Source organism: Ranitomeya imitator, chromosome 6, assembly GCF_032444005.1.
Source record: "Ranitomeya imitator isolate aRanImi1 chromosome 6, aRanImi1.pri, whole genome shotgun sequence".
NCBI classification, from domain to species: domain Eukaryota; kingdom Metazoa; phylum Chordata; class Amphibia; order Anura; family Dendrobatidae; genus Ranitomeya; species Ranitomeya imitator.
In genome coordinates, this window is record NC_091287.1 from 129,203,034 (window position 1) to 129,225,198 (window position 22,165).

Consider the following 22,165-nt stretch of genomic DNA (forward strand, 5'->3'; position numbering starts at 1 on the left):
TAGATGGTGAGATATTCAAAGCAATTTTACGTTGAGGAACATTTTTCCAAATTATTTAACAATTTTTAGACACAACTGTTCACAGATTGGTGAATCTCTGACCATCTTTGCTTATTAGAGACTCTGCCTCTCTAACATAATCTTTTGATACACTGATGTGTCCCTCCAGCTATTTTTCATTAGTACCACATACCTTTCCAGCCTTGTCCCAACTTCTTTTTCCAACCCTGTCTTTTCTGAGATGTTTTGCTGCCGTCAATTTCTAAATTAGCTAATTTTAAAAACATAATGGACACATGTCTAATTTTCAATCTTTGATGTGTTTTATGTTTTGTTGTGAACAAAATACAGCTGTAGAAGATTTCCAAATCATTGCACTTTTGTTTTCTTTCTATTTTATACAGAGTCTGAACTTTTTTTTTGAATTGGGGTTGTACTAAAACAGACAATAAAACACTTTTGATATATATAGCCACTATTCAGTAGCTTTTAATGAGCACAAATCACTTAAATGAAGGAGCAGAAGTGCTCATATAAGTGAAATAATTAGTGGGAGCTTCAGGATCGAGACTTCAGTTGATCAAAACTATGGTGGCTATAACATATCAAAAGTCTTTTTTTTTTACATTGAGAACTTCTTTAAATGAAAATTATAGTGCTCATTTAATGGGCACTTTTTTCTCTAAAAAAATCATCAATCATCATTATCAGTCATTATCATCATCATTGCTTTATTACCACCAGATAAACTTTACAGAAATTTTAATTAGAACTTTTAACAGATTGCAGAGATTTCAGACTAAGGCAAATATAAATGGAACCTGTATGATTGACAGCACAAAGAATTCCTTCTCTTGATAACTTTAAGTGGATGTTTTAAGTCAAGCGGGTGAGATTACAGCTGTGAAGCACTTCTGTTCTACTGGCTCTATATAAAGATTAATGAAAGTGAACATGCTGTCCATGAGTTAATCTTTACTTACTAAACAGATGGCAACAGAGGGCCTGTGACCTTCTCTTCATGGTATCATCTGCTCCTTCGTGTCCTCTAGTTTACTCTTCATACTGTCTAGAAGATATGAAAAATGATCATTAGTTTATTTTCAGCTGATAATTATGATATAAAAGTCACTTTATCCTAGGAAAATACCATATATGCAGTCTTGGTATTGCATAAAATCATATACCCAAAATCTAGTCACTGTAATTTTTACCACCACTCTTTAAAGAGGACCTGACACCAGGTCGCAAGAAACCAGTTTCTCCTCTTATTTCATTCCGACTGTTCCCAAGTATGCGTTTGGTTTTTAAATCCACCATACATTCCAAAGATATAGGCTTTTTTCATTTAGTTATGATTTTTTTTATGGTCTTTGAGCTCTGTGAGCCATGCCCCCTTGGTCAAGATCATAAAAATGAGTTCTTAAGAAAAGGCCTATATTTTTGGAACCATGTGGCAAAAAAACAAAACAAAAAACAGAAAACTAAATAGAGAAGCAGGAATAAAGTAGGAGCAACAACTGGTCACTTTTGACCTGGTGACAGAGACTCTTTCAGGGCCTCTCAGAACACACAGAATAATATTTATTTTTTAAGACAATATTCTGTCTAATGGACCTAGTGACTTCAGCTAGTTGTCTTATAGCATGTCAATTCATGGTTCATGTGTCATGTGCCAACTGTTTGGTAGAGGGCCTGTCTGCACTGAGATACCCTTCCAGAAATAGTGATTTTTACTTCAACACAAAATGGTCAGACAGCCAAATAATCAAAATAGTCATAATAGCAAGAAATTATTTAGGATAAGGAGAGCTGATTCTATTGAAGGTAGTCAGTCATTCACCAGTGGGATAGTCATGTTGTTGGTACAGTTATAGTGAGAATTAGGGAGTTACAGACTTTTTATGAGGTTGGCAAACTCATGACCCCCAAATAATAATAATAATAATAATAATCTTTATTTTTATAACATATTCCACAGCACTTTACAGTTTGCGCACATCATCGCTGTCCCCGATGGGGCTCACAATCTAAAATCCCTATTAGTATGCCTTTCGAATGTGGGAGGAAACCGGAGTATTCTAGCAGCTACAGCTTAGAATACCAAGCTGTTGCACAACTCTTGAGGTAGATAATAGGAAACAGCTAGAAGAGTATAACCCAATAAAATAAAACGTAACTTTTACTAATACTATTAAAACATGGACAGAACAATACAACAAACAATAGTGCTCACGCCGAAAACTGTGCTCTATTAAAAAACTGGTTTGGTCTCACCAATTATGGACACCGGGTACCCATACCGATGAAGAAAGGTCCCTGGAAGGGTCCAATAGATGTAGGGTGTAACAACAAGAGGGACGGGGGCCTTCTTACTACACCCCTGTCGTGCCCCAGCAATAACTCCTGTCCTTACAAGGACAGGCCCAAATATGCCCTACTATGGACTCCCCCCACCAAAATAATATAGTATCTTCTCCCTACGCGTTTCTTCTCCGGTAATGAAGATTCATCAGGGGAGCTTCTAGTAGCCAAAAGGCCCAAATATAAAGTCGAAAAAAGCAGTCCATTCACTTGTTCATAAAGAGGGGGAATATACGCAGTGGCTGTATAAAATTCCCAACATGGGCAGTCCAGTATAGCGTCTGTCCCAGACGGTGAGTCAGCTAAGTGTGGCGCCCACTGCCCCTATATAAATAAGGGGACACTCCTCTCCACAACCAATAGCGTCCCCCCCCCGCCATCTCCACCCCCACCAACCTGTAACTCCGGAAACGGTCCAGTCAGTCCGCACTGCGCTCCAGTGTTGGAACGCACGCCAAGTTCCCCGATGATGGCGGAGATACCGGAAGTCTAAGCGCCATGATTGATGTGTAACTTCCGGTACGCCGGCAAGCCAGGAAACCGGAGTACCCGGAGGAAACCCACGCAAACATGGGGAGAACATACAAACTCCTTGCAGATATTGTCCAAGGTGGGATTAGAACCCAGGACTCCAGCGCTGCAAGGCTGCTGTGCTATCCACTGAGCCCAAATCCTTCGATCTCTCCATGGATGACATTAGAAAATCATTTTCTACAACATTTTCTACTATTTGTACAAAGTTAGATTGCACACCTGTGAAGGAAGTATATAATTGTAAGGTTGACTAATGTCAGTAGAGCAAATGGTCACGGCTACATCCATATATTGTCTCTATACAAAGGGCACAGCATCTGCCTGCTCTTATTGCAGGAACTCAAGCACAGAGGGGAATCTCCTGGGAGCATGTAGAGGTGTCAGAACATGGCAGCTTCACAGAGGCTGCAGATGGTTGCAAGTAGAAGGAATATTTCCTATTGTGTGTATAGTGTATATACAGAGGAAGGAAGGGGGAAGACATAGGACATTTGAAATGCTACAAGTTGGCTCATCGAGTCATCGTCCATTCACAGACAGCAACAATTGAATGAGCCAATCCTGGTCATCCTGAAAATATGAGCCTATGATCAGGGCTATAAAATGCTGGACGGCTAAAGAGAAGGTGTTCACATGTGAGAGCAGCATGGAAGGTTGATGTGCACCGATTTCCCCTTCTCCTTCCCTCAGGACAACTGACAATAACTGTAGATGGAAACATCTAGATATTTCTGTTATTTCTCCCTTTTTATTTTATAGCTATTTTGCATATTGGTGTATTGTTTTGTGTCTAACTTTTTTTCATATATTTATTGTAAGCACTGTCTCTTTTTATATTAAAGCTTATAATATTTAATACGTTTGACATTGTATGCTCTAAAAGAATCCAATATCCCTTCAGAGAATGTGTGACCTTTTGATTGTCTGACAGTAACACATTTTGGGGACTCATCACCCCGTGTGTTTGATGAGTGGTGGTAGCAAGCTAAGAAAGCAGGGTGTGCTGAATGTGTCGGGGTGTGATTTATGCTCACTGTATAGCCTAAAACAGAGGTTGAGTACTGGACTGAGTGAGCAGAGATAAGTTAACCTCTGCAGCCACACTACCTGTCATGTGCTGAGAAGTGTGTACGTGACAACACTGTCGGGGAACTGAAAGTGTAGAAGTAAGGGCTCAAATTAGATGGTGTTTAGTTGTGCATACATATTCTTTTATTTTTATTTTTTAAGTAAAAATATTTGTTATTGACTTTCATTGTAAAAAATTATGTTGAATCGTATCTCTCATTGACATATTGAAATTCTCTACTGCAAAAATAAAACTAGATGCTTACCTTTGAAATATTTGCCAAAACTATAGTTCTACACAGATTTTAAATTTTGCCATAGAAATCTGTAGGGCCAATGTAGTAGAGATTTGAATAGTTGTTTTTTCCTTTCTCTGTGACATAGATAATAAAGCGTCTGTAAAGTGGATCTGGAGCAATCTCCCACACATGGATGACAGATTATGCACATGTTAGTGTATGCATGAGTGAATATTGTAATGATCAGATGCTTTTATTCTAGTCTTACTAGTAATTGCTGTTTGTATCTTCACCTCTCTACACATACAGCACAAATAAAATTATACTGTCTGGAACCTTAAATACATTGAATTACAGTGTTAACTACGTAGTTCAAAAGATAAATGACTACTGTTTATTGAACTTAATATAAGAAAAATATTGTTTGAGTTTTACTTTCCATTACTTTTAGAACCCTGTGATAGTCCACATTGATTTCACTTAGTAATACAGACATATTATAAAGGTGACAAAACACTTCACTCATGGTGCCCATACAAAGAAAGGTTAACAAAGACATATATTTATTATGCTTACTTATATAACACCATCATGTTCCGTAGTGCTTTACAGACATCAACATCACTGTCCCCATTGGGGCTCACAATCTAAATTCCCTATCAGTACGTCTTTGGAGGAAACAGGAGTACCCAGAGGAGACCCACTCAAACAAAGGGAGAACATATAAACTTCATACAAATGTTGCCTTTGGCAGGATATGATCCCAGAGCTACAGTGCTAACCACCAATCTACCATGTTCCACACTGACTTCATTTGGGGACCACCAGTTTCTATCATCAAATGGATCTGGCCAAGCATTGTGGTTTTCATTTATAACAGAAACACATCTCACAAGAGGGGGAGAGTTTTTCAGAGGTGGGATGAACCTGGTGATTTGCATTAAATATTGTACAGTATGTGCATATGCATTCTGCTGCTGGAGGTAGGGAGAGATTTCTGTTAGCTTTACGATATGAGCCAACCTAAATATTTAAGATAACATTTAATTTGAGGAAAAACAAGTTACTGTTGGGAATCAATCAAATCAGTTTTTATTTACTATCCAGGTTAACATTAAAAAATGATCCATGTAAGCTACTTGCTGTGGGCAGCATTCAACATTAAAGGGAACTAGTCACCATGCAACTTGTCACAGGGTAACCGCAACATTCCTCTGTTACATGTGAGTGAATTTTTGAATGCTTGGTATTTTCATTTTACCCTTGTTTATGTTGCCTTGTTCATCGGATTGGTATACTGCGGTGCACAGTAGCGCCCCTCTTCCCTGGGTGGAGGAAAAGAACAGACGGGGGGCTGATTCAGGAGATAAGGCAAGTGTGGCAGCCCCAGCATTTTTACCTTCAGAAGTATCCCCGGGAATAGTGCAAGCTAGGGCACCCCCTAGTGGTAGGGACAGAGAAGGAGCCCCTGGTCTCTGGTCACCCGACAGCTGGGTCGTGACATTAGCTCGGAATGTAACCATTCTCTGTTCAATTATGGACTTATTACTGCTAGGATGGGACAACTACAGCAGCTCAGTCTGGAGGTGGTTATTTTGGAGCACCCTACTGTATTACATCTGGTGTAGGAACCATGTCCCCAGGCAAACCATAGAGGAGCCCAAGATCACTTTGCCTGACAGGTTCTCTGGGGGCGTGTCAAGTTTATTTTTTTCAGGTAGGCCGGTAAATTGTACTTTAAGTTATGTCCTGTTTCCTCAGGTACAGAGGAGCATTGTATGGTGATAATAATATCGCTCCTTCAGGGGGTCCCCCAAGCATGGGCATTTTCTTTCCTGCCCAGTTGCTTCAGACGGTGGAAGAATTTTTTCAGGTGCTGGGCCTTATATATGATGACCCTGACCACATCTCCTTTGCTGAGTCCACACTGCGCCAACTTCAACAAGGAGACCGGCTGGCGGAGTATTGCTCTGAGTTTCGGAGGTGAGCCACAGACACTAAGTAGAATGATCCTGCACTCCGTATCCTGTTCTGTGAGGGGCTTAGAGTAAGGGTGAAGGATGCTTTAGCTCTGTATGAGACTCCAGTCTCTCTTGAGGAGGCCATGTCTCTGGTGATCTGGGTAGATTGCCATCTTCGCCAGAGTTCTAGGGAGATACCACAAGGTGTGTGAGGTCCGGTGCCAAGGGAGATTGGGAGTCATCTGAGGAGCATGGGCAGGTGGGGCAACTCACTCTGAAAAACTGTCTGTTGTTCGGTGAAAAGGGTAAGTGTGTTTTTACTGTGGTAAAAAGGGCCATTTCGTGGGCACGTGCCCTTCCTGATCTCGCAGTAAACAGCCGCCAGGAAAACTAAGAGGCCCGGGTTACGGGGAGGTTAGCAATCGGGTGTACTCATCATCTCCATGGGTAGGACACAATTTTTTCTGGCAGCATAAATTAACCTGGTTGATATTATGGTAGATGTGTCTGCATTTCTGGACAGTGGGGCGAGGTTTAACTTGATCGATGCTTGGCTTGTTCAGGTCTGAGGCTTCAATCCACATACTCTGTCCAGACCCATTCCCATAATCGCCATCGATTCTGCCTCCTTGAGACAGTGGCATTTTACTCAAGTCATCTGAGATTTACATCTTCAGGTAGGTCTTGGCTCGGTCTACACAATCATGTAGTAGATTGTCAGACTCAGGAAGTGGTAAAGTGGAGTAAGTATTGTCAAGAACACTGCTTGGGTACTTGGCTTGCTAGGGTGGATACGCAGTCTGTGCCGAAATACCTGTCTGATTTTGGGTTGTGTTCCTGGAGCAGGGGTGCCAAAAACTTTCTCAACATCGTTCTTATGACTGCGCCGTTAATCTTGTTCCTGGTGCCAAGCTGCCTAAGAGAAGACTGTACAATATTTCTGGTCCAGAAAGGCAGGCCATGAAGGACTATATCTCAGAAAGTTTAGCATAGGGTCATATCAGGCCATTCTCATCCTTCATTGCCGCCAGGTTCTTTTTTGTAAAGAAAAAAGATGAAGGATAAGACTCATGCCTAGATTTCCACAAACTCCATATGATAACAGTCTGGGATCCATATCTGCTCCCTCTCATACTGGACCTCTTTAGTCAGATTGTAGGAGCAAAATAGTTTTCAAAACTGGACCTCAGGTGGCGTATAATCTCATGCGCATTAAAAAGGGGTATGAGTGGAAAACAGCATTCAACACTCCTGAGGGACACTATGAGAACCTGGTAATGCCTTTTGGGTTGATGAACCCCCCGACGTCTTTCAGCACTTTGTAAAGGACATCTTTAGTCGCCTAGTAGGCAGATTTGTGGTTATCTATCTGGATGACATATTAATTTATTCAGCTGACTTTGAGTCACATCAGGCACATGTCAGGCAGGTCTTACATACACTTAGAGACAATAAATTATATGTCAAACCTGAGAAGAATATGTTCTCAGTTGAGGAGATCCTTTTACTACGATATGTGTTGTCATCCACCGGTTTTCGTATGCATCTGGTGAAAATCTGTGCTGTATTGGATTGGGATTGTCCTGAGGGTTTGAACGCATTACAAAGGTTTTTCAGTTTCGTTAACTACTACGGTAAGTTCATCGAAAACTTTTCAGTAGTAGCCAAACCTAATACGGATATGACTAGGAAAGAGACGGACTTTTCCAAGTGATCCAGTCCCGCCAGGGAGGCTTTCGATACTTTGAAGAGGTGTTTTTATCTGCGCTGATCCTCATACAGCCAGACGTCTCTCAGCTTTTTATCGTTGAGATTGATGAGCCTGAGGTGGGAGTTAGTGCTGTGTTCTGGTAAATGGCGTCCATGTGCTTGTTTTTTTTTAAAAAACCTGTCATCTGCAGAGAAAAATTATGACATCGGTAACGGAACTCTTGGCGATCAAGTGGGCTTTTGAAGAGTGGCGTCATTTTTTGGAGGGAGTGGTACATCCGGTTATGGTGATCACGGATCATAAGAATCTGGAATATTTGGAATCGGCGTAATGTATAACACCTCAACAGGTAAGATGGGCATTGTTCTTTACCAGGTTTAAATTTTTTGCCTAGTCTAAGGCCTTTTCAAAGGCTAGTTTCACACTAGCGTTTTGCTGAGCCATGGAGGGCTGCGGACTTCCTCCGTGAAGCCCCGCCCATGGTCGCAGCTCCGCCGCTCAGCCTACGTCTGCATGCGGCCTGCGTACCTATCTTTAACATTAGGTACACAGGTCATGCAGATGCCTCCGCATGCGTCGTTTTGACGATGCGGCGACCAACGTCGAACGCAGCTGGTTGGAATTTCTTTTTTTCTCTGCATCGTCAAAACGACGCATGCGGAGGCATCCGCATACATCCACACCACCTGCATACCTAATGTTAAAGATAGGTACGCAGGCCGCATGCAGACATAGGCGGAGCTGAGCAGTGGAGGTGCGGCCGTGGGTGGGGCTTCACGAAGGAAGTCCGCAGCTCAGCAAAATGCTAGTGTGAAACTGGCCTAAGGCAGGTGTATTTTTTATCTGCAACAAATTGCACACTGACCACTTGGCCTATGTGCTCATGCACTTGAGTAATTTTCCCACACAGATCCAAGTAGCAAAAAATACAGAATGTTCACTATTCTGGTTAGTTTTAATGACCAATTCACAGAGATAGGGAAGATGTTGGGGAGTCTAGACAGAATTATTGCTTAGGTGGAGAAAATCCTTCCTACTAGTGATGAGCGAGCGTTCTTGGACAAGGTGTTATTCGAGCATGCTTGTGTGTTAATAGAGAATCTTCGGCGTGCTCAAATACTATGTTTGAGTTGCTGTAACTGCATGTCTCATGGCTGTTCAACGGCTGCAACACATGCGGGGATTGCCTGTTTGTTAGGGAATCCTGGAATATGTTACAGCTGTTGAACAGCCATGAGACATGCAGCTATATACATAGTATTCAAGCCCACAGATGACACTCTATTAACACACAAGCGTGCCAGGAAAACAAGTACACTCGCTCATTACTACGTCTTACACATCAGATGAAGCAAATGTTATTTTATATTTAATAAAAAAATGCAGTATGTTCCATCCTTGTCTGTGTTGGTAAATGGATCCTCTTAATTTATGTCTGAATGACGCCTTTTATAAATCTCCATATTTTCTTGGGAAACCCTATAAATCCTATTGTAAAAGTGACAGCTCTCAATGTTTGACACGTTCAAATAACCATGGTTGGAAAAGACTTGTCTAAACACAGAATTAATATTGTTATTTCTGTTCCTCTCTTCTGTTTTGTGAACTACTTCCTAAGATAATGACAGTTCTAGTAAAAGGTATAACAGAATAATAATCAGATTTTTGACAATGAGTCGGAACATTTAACCAGTAACCTCATTTATCTGTGTTCAGGACATATTTATCTTTTTGTAGTAGGACATGCTTTTTACGAGGGTTAGCGTCTTGAGATATCCTACAAGGTTCGGGTTACAATGATCTATGTGGCTTATTTAATGTTATTGAGTTGGTTTTACATAGTTTTCTTCTTAATAGACAAGCAATGTCTGAGACTGCCTACCATAGTGTCAGGCAACAGAAGCTAAATAGATTATTGAACATGGTCATGCTTAGAGAATCACTTTACACACAAGGGCAGCCATAGATCAACAAACCAAATGGCTAAATGGTTACTTGATTGATCCCTCAATAGCTTTTTATTACAAAGTGGCATGTCATTGTAGTGATGTGATTAGAAATCTAATTAATTTGCTGCCCATCAGTCTCCATATTTGTCATTGACATACAGTATAAGGCCGGCATCACACTACTGTAGAATATGGCTGAGTGCTTTGCGAGAAAACATCGCACTGAGACTCGGCCAAGACTCGCCAATGTAAGCCTATGGGTGCAAGAAAAAATTGCACAGCACTCGAACCATGCGAGTGCTGTCCGATTTTTATGCACTGATGTCCTTTGAAAAGTCGGCAATTCATGTACTGTATACAGTAAAATTGCAGAGTGACAGGTTAGAATAGAATAGATAAATAAATACAAATAGAATATATAGATATAGAGATGTCAGTGACACACATATACAGTAGATATGTACAGTATATATATTACATAGATAGAAGAAAAGCTGGCAATTCAGCATCCCCTGAATCACAGCAGGAGCCGACAGGATAGAAGAGATGGATTACATACAGTAAATACACATAGAATAGAAAGATATACAGATGTCAGTGACATATACAATTAGTACAATGTGTGTGCAGCTTACTGTACATGTATTTAATTAATAAAAGATTATTTTTCTGAAAAAAATGGCATGGGTTCCCACTTAATTTTCTTAACCAGCAGAGGGAATGGCTCGAAACGCGTCTGCCCACAGAACTCTTCCCACATTGGGGGCTTGTGACTTCTATGCTAAATGGATTATTTATTTTAAAGATTTTTCCCAATAAAATTTAAAAGTTTTTATGAGACTGTCTGAGCTGGATTACCTATTGGATTGAATGCTTTATTATATGGTGGATTAGACAAGTATTCTCCCCTTGAGGCATTATTCATAATCAGAACAGTAGAGAATCTATGTCCATTCAATAATGCCTCCCTACTGTCCCAGATCCCGAGGAACACACCCAGATTTGGGTGAGCTATTCCCCTGACCCGTAGGTCATCAATATGTCCTGCTTTCAGCAGTATTTATGACTTTTAGATCCATATGCAATTGAATAAATTGGTGAAGCAGAGAGTCACATGTGCCATCTAAGGTTTGACACAGGAGTTATGATGTCATTATTAAATTACTCCTAGTGTACCAAGAGACACTGCAAAGACCAGAGATTTGCTTTGCCTGTTTGTTGGCCGGGCACCATACTGTGGGATTGAAAGGACCTTATTGGTCATCATACTATGTGTGGTGGGTACTGTGTGGGCATGTCTAGCCATTATATTTTGTGTGGGGCATACTGTGTGAGAGGTCATGTGGAGGCTTTATACTGTGTGGGGGGAACTGTGAGGAATCGTATTATATAGGGGGCACTGGGAGCATCATAACTTATGTGGGGGCACCATAATGTGTGGGGGACTTTGGGAGGATAATAATATGGGGGATAATAATATGAAGGGACACAGTGGTGGCCTCATTGTCTCACTTTCAATTGTATTTGTGTCTTTAATATGCATTTGTAAGTTAATATAATGGGGGCACTGTGAAGTTATCATTCTGTGGAAGATACTGTGCTGACATCATCATATGTTTGGGGAGAATCATACTGCAGAAATATCATACTGTGTGGGCAGGACACTGTTGGGGCATCAAAATGTATATGGTAGGCACTGGGGAGCATCATGTGTAGGGGTAATGTGAGGGCATTATAATACATGGGGGATGCGCTGCAGTTGCTGTGTGGGACTGGCAGGGTGCATCATACTGTGCAGAAGGGCATGGTAGACGTGTCATCAGTGGTTTGTTCTGGTGTCTACACTGCAATAAAGATGTTGAGATAACAGCAAACACTGATGAGCAAAAGGGTAACAATATTTTGGACTTCTGACTTTCCGTCTCCATAACTCACCATCCACTTCTTCGAACGCGAAACTATCATCATTTTATGTACAATCATCTCGGCTATCTCATATTATCTTATGATGATTATCAAGGCTTTCTCATGTTTTTCTGAGCCACCATTCTTCAAGAAGGCATTGCTTTTGTTGTGATATTTAATATTGCTGTAAAACTGCTTTGTTTTGCGTTCTGCAGCAATTCCAGTCACATTGTTTTACCTGCTATTTATGGATTGCAACAAAAATAGCGTATTTTTTTTTTGTAATTTTTTCATGAAGCTGCACAACAGCAGATACTCAAGGGCCCTCTATTAAATTGTAACAAATTTATATTGTTGGCATGAGATCAGAAAGAGCTGCTAATGGGGAACCTTTTCGTCTGATGGAAAATGTTCCTGTTATTATATATAGCCAGGGTTTGCAACCCTCAGCTAAGCCACATTCTGATAAAGAAATGAAGAATAAAAAGGAAAATTGTTTCCTTGGCAATAAGAATTCATGCAATGTAAAATGTTCCCAGAGGAGCATCAAGCTCTTCCACTAAGTATCATAATTTAGTGCCCAGCGATTAGGGAACCGTTTTAAATAGAACAAGGCTTTGTCTACAAATACACTTATTTCTGATTCAAAGCACAATCATACTAGCAAGCAATTATTGTCATTATGTATAGCTGATGTCACCATGCACATATATCACACATGATTGGTTTATTGCAAGTAAAAATAGAATACAAATGGATGTTATGAATGGCCATAATCACAAATGCACTTTGATACTGTAAAATGATTATTGTAGACACGTACTGTATGGACAAAAGTATTGGGACACCTATACATACACCTAGATTCAAATTCACCGCAGTGAAATTCTCCAGGTGAACTCATCTGCACCGTGAGATGTTTTTTCACTGTGCTAGTGGTAATCTCACCAACGTCACCGGTTGGGAATGCAGCCTCAGTGACAGGCCATAACCGCCATGATGTCACCGCTGGTTACTGATGTTATGCTAACAGCAGCTCATTCCCCAGTAGTTCTCACCCTGGACAGTCACATCTTTGCACCGTTCAGGTTGAAAACTGTTTATCCTAAACATGGATTACAGCGTGGGACAGAACGACGGACAGGTGAGGGATATGGTTGTTTTTTTTTATTTTTGTCTTATTACAGAAGACGAGGGCTTCAGTGGAATGGATGTTAGGTGAGTATAACTGTGTTATCTTTAAATAAAAAAGTAAAAGTGTGTTTTGTTTTATTTCAAATAAAGGACTTTATTCTGGCTGTGTCTTTATTTATCATATAGCTATAGGATTAGCAATGGATAGGTGTCTTATAGACGCCTCTCCATTACTTAGCCGTGGGCTTGATGTCACGTGACATTACAAAAGTGACATCAACCCCACAAATATGAACCCCACTTGCCACCGCTACAGGGCAAGTGGGAAGAGCCGAGCAAAGCGCCAGAATTGTCGCATCTTATAGATGCACCTTTTCTGGGCAGCTGGGGGATGCTATTTTTAGGCTGGTGGGGGACAATAACCATGGCCCCTTACCAGCCTGAGAATACCAGCCCCCAGCTGTCTGCTTTAGCAAGGCTGGTTGTCAAAAATGGGGGTGACCCTATGCCTTTTTTTTAAATTATTTATTTCAATAATTAAAAAAATCATAATTGGGACCACTCTATTCTTGATAACCAACCTTGCTGACACCTCCTATCACAGCTGCACGCTCACGCTGTCGTTCGACAGCGTGGAAACCGCTGCTGTCTGTCTGTCTGTGATGATTTTATCGCTGATTCGAAGTGGTGTTTGCTGTGCTGTCATGCACATGACAGCATGGCAACTACTGGATGTTCAGGCCCCCCATTCAAGTGAATGGGGTCCAGGTTCAAGTTCGGGTACTGTTCTGTTACCTGAACCAGAACATTTTGTAATTGTTCATCCAGGTGTCTGCCCATCTCTATTTGTGAGGTTGGGAAGCCCACAGCCTCAGGAAAATGTAGCGCAAGAGGCCCAGCCGAAATCTCAATCCGCACAGGCGCCGCCTCCGGCGGCCCACGGCTTCAGGAAGATGGCTACAGGGAAACCAATGATGCACTCAGCACTGCTCACCGCCAATACCAGGTTTCAGCATCACCACACTTCTGCCACCGCCGGTTCCCTGAGGAAGAGACGCTGCTACACCACTGCCACAACCCCCCCAGTAAGCCTGCGTTCGGACTTTAAGACGCATTCCCCATTTTCCTCCCAAATTTTTTGGGGAAAAAGTGTGTCTTATAGTCCGAAAATTTGGTATTTTTATGTACAGGTACCCAATAAAGAAATATTAAAATTGACAACCCTTTTAAATTATACCCTTCATGCTTTTCTGTAAACTTCTTATAAGAGAAATATTTGACATTATATTAAACAGGTACTTGAATATTGTACATAAGACAGTTAAAGGAGTTTTCCAGAAATATATATAGATGGCCTATCCACATTTGTTCCTGGTAGCTTCTCTTCACTTCATTAATAGGAATGAAGTCACAAGGCTCTATATCTATATCTCACACTGATCCCTATCATAAAATGATGGCTTAGCCCAAATGACATTTTAAATAAATAATTTAGAACTTACTGTTCATGAGGTTCGCAGTTTTAAAACCAACTTACCTTATATTACATACTTATATTTTAAGCGTCACATCAACGCAACATCAGATGAATATTGTGTAGTTCAGGAATATGTGAATATTTGCATGACTAATTAACTGCTTCTGATTGTAAAATATGCAAATGTACTTAATTTTAAATCTGGTAAAAGTTCTTTCAAACCTTTCATTCCACCACATGAAAAGAAAAAGCCCCAATTCTAAGAAGCTGATACTCATTCCCCATTCTCTTTCAGAAGGACATTTTCGCGGATAATTGCTGGAGAAGGCAGAAAATTGCAAAACAGTTTTTGAACATTCAGAGACGCTAAACTGGCAGAATTAATTTACTGTACAAAACATCCCATGTGTTTAAAAAATTAGCATAGCAAGTCTCAAGTAATCAATTTAAAAAACAGATTTGTTATGAATTGAATTTAGTACATATTAAACACATTACTCTTAACTGGCATACATGCATATATTTATTATTTATTCTAACCACCAATTTAACATATTACAACTTGCTTTGCTGGTGGATCTGGAACGCCAGGGCCGTGGGGTACTCGGTACTGGGTCTGGTACTTAAAGGGATGTGTCATGGTGGCGGTGACCCGGTCTGTGGCCCTGGGTGCCCAAGTAAAAGGGACGTCTTTAAAGGGGTTGGTGAAATAATAAAAGTTTGTGACGCCACCTGTGGTACTCGGTCAGGGGTGATCGACGGTGCTTAAAGGGGTCCTCTGGGGTGGTGAAGCTGGGTCCCCAGGGCTCCCGATGTGTTTGGCAGGGATGGTGTGATGCCGCAAATAAACAGAGGAGGGTTGCAGTCTCTTTACCTGGTTTAATGATGTAGACAGTCACAGTCCAGGGTACCAGCAACAGGTGTTGGTATGGTCCGGTCAGCCTGGAGGCAATGGTGGATGCCTCTCTCAGGTGAGGTTTGTAAGCCTTCCTTCTAGCGCTCTTATGCAAGGTCTTTGCTGCCTTTGGCTCCCTTACAAGGTCCTCTCTCTCCTGTCCTGGGACAGTACCCGTATGATGGGCAATATGAGCCTTTTTACAAGGTCTCAATCATGACCCAGGCTCTGTGTACTGCTGCACCTTTGGGTGTGGGTATGGACAGACTACATAAAGTCCTCTGCCCTCCGGTTCTGCTGTGGGACGTGAAGTACTACACAGCCTCGGGCTCCCGGTGCTTGGTTCCTGCGCTTCAGCTCAGAGGGTGCCTGGTCACAGTTTCCCTACGAACTCCTTTGTTCTTTACTTCTCTCCTCTCACACTTGCTATCAATGCAACCCGTCTGGTTCTCTTCTGTCTTGGAGCTGTAGCACCACATGTGGATGCACGGCCCCACTCTGCTCACACTCCTCTCTCCTCCAACTCCCAACTCCAACTCAATCACTAATTCCTCCTCCAGGCCAGAATACATATATCTGGGGGAAGCTCCCCTGAATCCGGGTTCAGAGCTCCCTCATCTGGCCTGGATTCAGAATGTGTTGCATGTAGGTGTATTACCTGTTAAAGGGAATCCTCCTTGCCTCCAGGCATGACATCATCCTCCCCAAAAGGAAGGCAACATCACTGTAACAACCGGTTACCTGGGGTGTTACAAATCTGCTTAAGGGAACTGGAAAGCTACAAAATAAGTTTATTAGCTATATTGCATTATTTTTAAATTATTTGGTCTACCAAAAACTAATGGACACTTAAAGGCTATAAATAATAACAGAAGGATTAAAACTATACATTTGTCAAAGACAGCAACACTATTTATCAGCATATTATGTACATGCAAACCTTCCAGAAAATATCATCAGCTGCACAATTTTTGTCCTTCACTAAATATAATATAGCACAACATTGGTATCATAATGTGAAACTATGTACTCTGACTAATTTTGCTATTGTTGTTATAGTTCCATTAAAGTTTCTCTAAATGTGTTATACTGTACACCATGGCATTAAAGGGTATATCCGGGACTTAAAAAATGTATCTAATTGAAACTTACCTGCCTGTTGTGCACGGCGCCATTCTCCCCCCAGCACAGAAGCCTCTGCTGACGTCTACAGAGCGGAGACTTCTTTTCCTGTCTGCTCTGTTGACAGGGCGGGACTTCCGACGTCATTCTGATTGACAGCTGGATCCCCGCTGCCTAACTGGGGAAGTCGGCTGTCAATCAGAATGACCTCGGAGCCCCGCCCTGTTGCCTCAGTACAGGCAGCTGAATCCCTGGCAGGAGTAGTATATGACCAATCTATGCTGGGGTAGAACAGCACCATGCACAACAAGCAGATAAGTTGCAATTACCTGCCTGTTAGTGCTTAGATACATTTTTTGATTTTTGCAAAGTCCTGGATACCCCCTTTAATGGTGGTAGGCATCAAGTTGGGATCTTGAAACTTCTAACAAAAATGCAGCATTTCGTCATTGAACCCCCACTTAATTATTTATGGCACTTTCTGACTTATGGATAATATATATATATATATATATATATATATATATATATATATATATATTCAGTTCTGATGAAGTTTTAAGCAGTTGTGGAAAAAATGCTGTAAAGTAGAATTCTTTCAAAATTTGAAGTGATAATAGTTTATTTGTGTTAATTAACAAAATGCAAACTGAATAGACAAAAGAGAAATCTAAATCAAGTCAATATTTTGTGTGACCTCCTTTTGGCTTTTGAACAGCATCAATTCTTCTAGGAATACTTAAACACAGTTTATGAAAGAATCTGCCGCAGTGGTTGTGCCAAACATCTTGAAGAATTAATCACAGATCTTCAGTGGATGTAGGTTTATGCAAGTCCTTCTTTCACTTCATGTAATCTCACACAGAGTTAATGATATTGACATTAGGTCTCTGCAGGAGGTATCACTTCCGGGATCTTATTTTTCTTTATGCTGAAGACAGTTTTTAAAGTCTATATGGGGTCATCCTGCAGCAGAATAAAATTGTACCCAATCAGATACCTCATGGGTGGATAAGTATACTGTATGCCTGTATTTCTCAGTATTGAGGACAACATTAATCCAGACCAATTCTCCAACTTCATTTGCTGAAATGCAGCCTCAAATGTTCAAGGAACCTCCAGCATGCTTCCAAGTTGCCTGCAGACATTCATTATTGTACCCCTCTCCATCCCTTCAAACTGTCTTCTTTTACAGCCAAATATTTCAAATGTTGATTAAATATAGAACAATTGCTGACATTTTTTCAGTCCTCAAATTCCTATGTTTTCATGAAAAATATTTAGAATTGAGAGTCCTCAGTGGTTGATACCTTTTAATGGCTAACTGAAAAGATGGTAACAAATTGCAAGCTTTCGATACTGCACAGGTCTCTTGTATGTTTTCATGCAAAGTTGATCTTGTTGTTTTCATGTTGAATGTATGGGTCTTTGGCCTTAACTTTTCCATAAACACCACTTATGGGCCGACTTTTCCATGAGTAGATGGATGTAGCTGGGTATAAGAGAATTATAGTTCAGCTCACTGTGATTTTCATCTTGGGATTCTTCGGAGAACGGAAATGCCGCGTCAAGGCGTGTGAAATACAAAATGAAGGAAATCCAGATCCACGAACAGTGAATGTTTTATTCACACAAAATGCTTCAAAGACATACAGGGTCAGCAGTACAGCTTACCAGACATGTGGTATTCACACATTTCAGGTGTCTGAGCACTCTTGAAGGGGTTTTCCACTACTGGTTCTATCTCGACCAAATAATAATATCTATACTCACCTCCCATGCTGGTGCTGTTCCCTAGGTGTCGGCACTTGCTCTCCCCGGGGCTGTGAAGTGGTTGTTGTTGTGACATGTGATGCTGGTGCCCAATCAGCGCTGGCATCACTGCGAAGGCTGAGACAATGACACCAGCGCTAATTGGGTGCTGGGCATCATATGTTATTCCACCTCATCACAGCCTTGGAACACAAATCTTGCCTTTCTGAATGACATGAAATTGTTTTCCATAACTTCACCTTTTTAACAGGTTTGGTTGTTCATTATCCAGTTAAAATCCTCCAATACAGGTGTTTCTGGTGTAATGAATCTGCCCCTTCTAGTTCTGAACTCATTCTTACTTTGATACTGTTAGAGGCTATTTCAATTGGCTATATTTCAGCTTACTTTCTGTTGCTTATTACTACAGTATGTATCCAAACCCTTACATAGTAACATAGTAACATAGTTAGTAAGGCCGAAAAAAGACATTTGTCCATCCAGTTCAGCCTATATTCCATCATAATAAATACCCAGATCTACGTCCTTCTACAGAACCTAATAATTGTATGATACAATATTGTTCTGCTCCAGGAAGACATCCAGGCCTCTCTTGAACCCCTCGACTGAGTTCGCCATCACCACCTCCTCAGGCAAGCAATTCCAGATTCTCACTGCCCTAACAGTAAAGAATCCTCTTCTATGTTGGTGGAAAAACCTTCTCTCCTCCAGACGCAAAGAATGCCCCCTTGTGCCCGTCACCTTCCTTGGTATAAACAGATCCTCAGCGAGATATTTGTATTGTCCCCTTATATACTTATACATGGTTATTAGATCGCCCCTCAGTCGTCTTTTTTCTAGACTAAATAATCCTAATTTCGCTAATCTATCTGGGTATTGTAGTTCTCCCATCCCCTTTATTAATTTTGTTGCCCTCCTTTGTACTCTCTCTAGTTCCATTATATCCTTCCTGAGCACCGGTGCCCAAAACTGGACACAGTACTCCATGTGCGGTCTAACTAGGGATTTGTACAGAGGCAGTATAATGCTCTCATCATGTGTATCCAGACCTCTTTTAATGCACCCCATGATCCTGTTTGCCTTGGCAGCTGCTGCCTGGCACTGGCTGCTCCAGGTAAGTTTATCATTAACTAGGATCCCCAAGTCCTTCTCCCTGTCAGATTTACCCAGTGGTTTCCCATTCAGTGTGTAATGGTGATATTGATTCCCTCTTCCCATGTGTATAACCTTACATTTATCATTGTTAAACCTCATCTGCCACCTTTCAGCCCAAGTTTCCAACTTATCCAGATCCATCTGTAGCAGAATACTATCTTCTCTTGTATTAACTGCTTTACATAGTTTTGTATCATCTGCAAATATCGATATTTTACTGTGTAAACCTTCTACCAGATCATTAATGAATATGTTGAAGAGAACAGGTCCCAATACTGACCCCTGCGGTACCCCACTGGTCACAGCGACCCAGTTAGAGACTATACCATTTATAACCACCCTCTGCTTTCTATCACTAAGCCAGTTACTAACCCATTTACACACATTTTCCCCCAGGCCAAGCATTCTCATTTTGTGTACCAACGTCTTGTGCGGCACGGTATCAAACGCTTTGGAAAAATCGAGATATACCACGTCCAATGACTCACCGTGGTCCAGCCTATAGCTTACCTCTTCATAAAAACTGATTAGATTGGTTTGACAGGAGCGATTTCTCATAAACCCATGCTGATATGGAGTTAAACAGTTATTCTCATTGAGATAATCCAGAATAACATCCCTCAGAAACCCTTCAAATATTTTACCAACAATAGAGGTTAGACTTACTGGCCTATAATTTCCAGGTTCACTTTTAGAGCCCTTTTTGAATATTGGCACCACATTTGCTATGCGCCAGTCCTGCGGAACAGACCCTGTCGCTATAGAGTCACTAAAAATAAGAAATAATGGTTTATCTATTACATTACTTAGTTCTCTTAGTACTCGTGGGTGTATGCCATCCGGACCCGGAGATTTATCTATTTTAATCTTATTTAGCCGGTTTCGCACCTCTTCTTGGGTTAGATTGGTGACCCGTAATATAGGGTTTTCATTGTTTCTTGGGATTTCACCTAGCATTTCATTTTCCACCGTGAATACCGTGGAGAAGAAGGTGTTTAATATGTTAGCTTTTTCCTCGTCATCTACAACCATTCTTTCCTCACTATTTTTTAAGGGGCCTACATTTTCAGTTTTTATTCTTTTACTATTGATATAGTTGAAGAACAGTTTGGGATTAGTTTTACTCTCCTTAGCAATGTGCTTCTCTGTTTCCTTTTTGGCAGCTTTAATTAGTTTTTTAGATAAAGTATTTTTCTCCCTATAGTTTTTTAGAGCTTCAATGGTGCCATCCTGCTTTAGTAGTGCAAATGCTTTCTTTTTACTGTTAATTGCCTGTCTTACTTCTTTGTTTAGCCACATTGGGTTTTTCCTATTTCTAGTCCTTTTATTCCCACAAGGTATAAACCGCTTACACTGCCTATTTAGGATGTTCTTAAACATTTCCCATTTATTATCTGTATTCTTATTTCTGAGGATATTGTCCCAGTCTACCAGATTAAGGGCATCTCTAAGCTGGCCAAACTTTGCCTTCCTAAAGTTCAGTGTTTTTGTGACTCCCTGACAAGTCCCCCTAGTGAAAGACAGGTGAAACTGTACAATATTGTGGTCGCTTGATGTCATAAAATAGAACACCAGTCAATAAAAAAAATGTCACAACTTATTCCTCTATGAAACTCATCTAAAACTTCAGATTTATACCATTTCCCTTTAAGAATGACACATACTGTATAAAAGTATAAAAAGTGGTGGCTGTATTTTCAAAAATATAGTACTGATGAAAGGATTGCTAGGGATTGAAGAGAACATTGCATCTAAATGACTGGCAAGAAATGATAGTTCAAGTCACCTTATCCCACATGACTGTGTAGCACTATGTAGACACTTTAGAGCCATTGGCAAAGATAGCACGTTCAATCTATATACACTGCTCAAAAAAATAAAGGGAACACTAAAATACCACATCCTGGATATCACTGAATGAATTTCAGTTGCAAATCTTTGTTCATTACATAGTGGAATGTGTTGAGAACAATAAAAAAAAAATTATCAATGTAAATCAAAATGAATATCCCATGGAAGTCTGGATTTGGAATGAAACTCAAAATCAAAGTGCAAAATCAAATTTGGCTGTTCCAATTTCAGTGGAAATGCCTCAAGACAAGGAAATGATGCTCAGTAGCGTGTGTGGCCTCCACGTGCCTGTATGTACTTCCGACAACGCCTGGGCATACTCCTGATAAGGCAGCGGATGGTCTCCTGAGGGATCTCCTCCCAGACCTGGACTAAAGCATCCGCCAACTCCTGGACAGTCTGTGGTACTACGTGACGTTGGTGGATGGTGCGATGTCCCAGATATGTTCAATCAGATTCAGGTCTGAGGAATGGGCGGGCCAGTCCATAGCTTCAATGCCTTCATCTTGAAGGAACTGCTGACACACTTCAGCTCCATGAGGTCTGGCATTGTCCTGAATTAGGAGGAACCCAGGGCCAACCACACCAGCACAAGGGGTCTGAGGATCTCATCTTGGTACCTAATGGTAGTCAGGCTACCTTTGGCGAGCACATAGAGGGCTGTGCAGCCCTCCAAAGAAATGCCACCCCACACCATTACTGACTTACTGCCAAACTGGTCATGTTGAAGGATGTTGCAGGCAGCAGATTGCTCTCCACAGCGTCTCCAGGTTCTATCATGTCTGTCACATGTGCTCAGTGTGAACCTACTTTCATCTGTGAAGAGCACAGGGCACCAGTAGCGAATTTGACAATCCTGGTGTTCTGTGGCAAATGTCAATCGTCCTGCACGGTGTTGGGCTGTGAGCACAACCCCCATCTGTGGACATTGGGCACTCAGACCATCCTCATGGAGTCGTATTCTAACCATTTATGCAGACACATACACATTTGTGGCCTGCTGGAGGTCATTTTGCAGGGCTCTGGC

The 22,165-nt window shown here is 41.2% G+C and overlaps 1 protein-coding gene across 1 annotated transcript in view; it reads right to left on the reverse strand.

The window, feature by feature from the left end:
* Nucleotides 1-22,165, reverse strand: part of TMEM108 (transmembrane protein 108) — a 268,881-nt gene that overhangs the window by 125,185 nt on the left and 121,531 nt on the right. Inside the window, exon 3 of the mRNA XM_069730092.1 lies at nucleotides 984-1,069. Within this exon, the coding sequence (XP_069586193.1) occupies nucleotides 984-1,023 (40 nt within the window). The 5' untranslated portion in view covers nucleotides 1,024-1,069. The remainder of the gene's footprint in view (nucleotides 1-983; nucleotides 1,070-22,165) is intronic.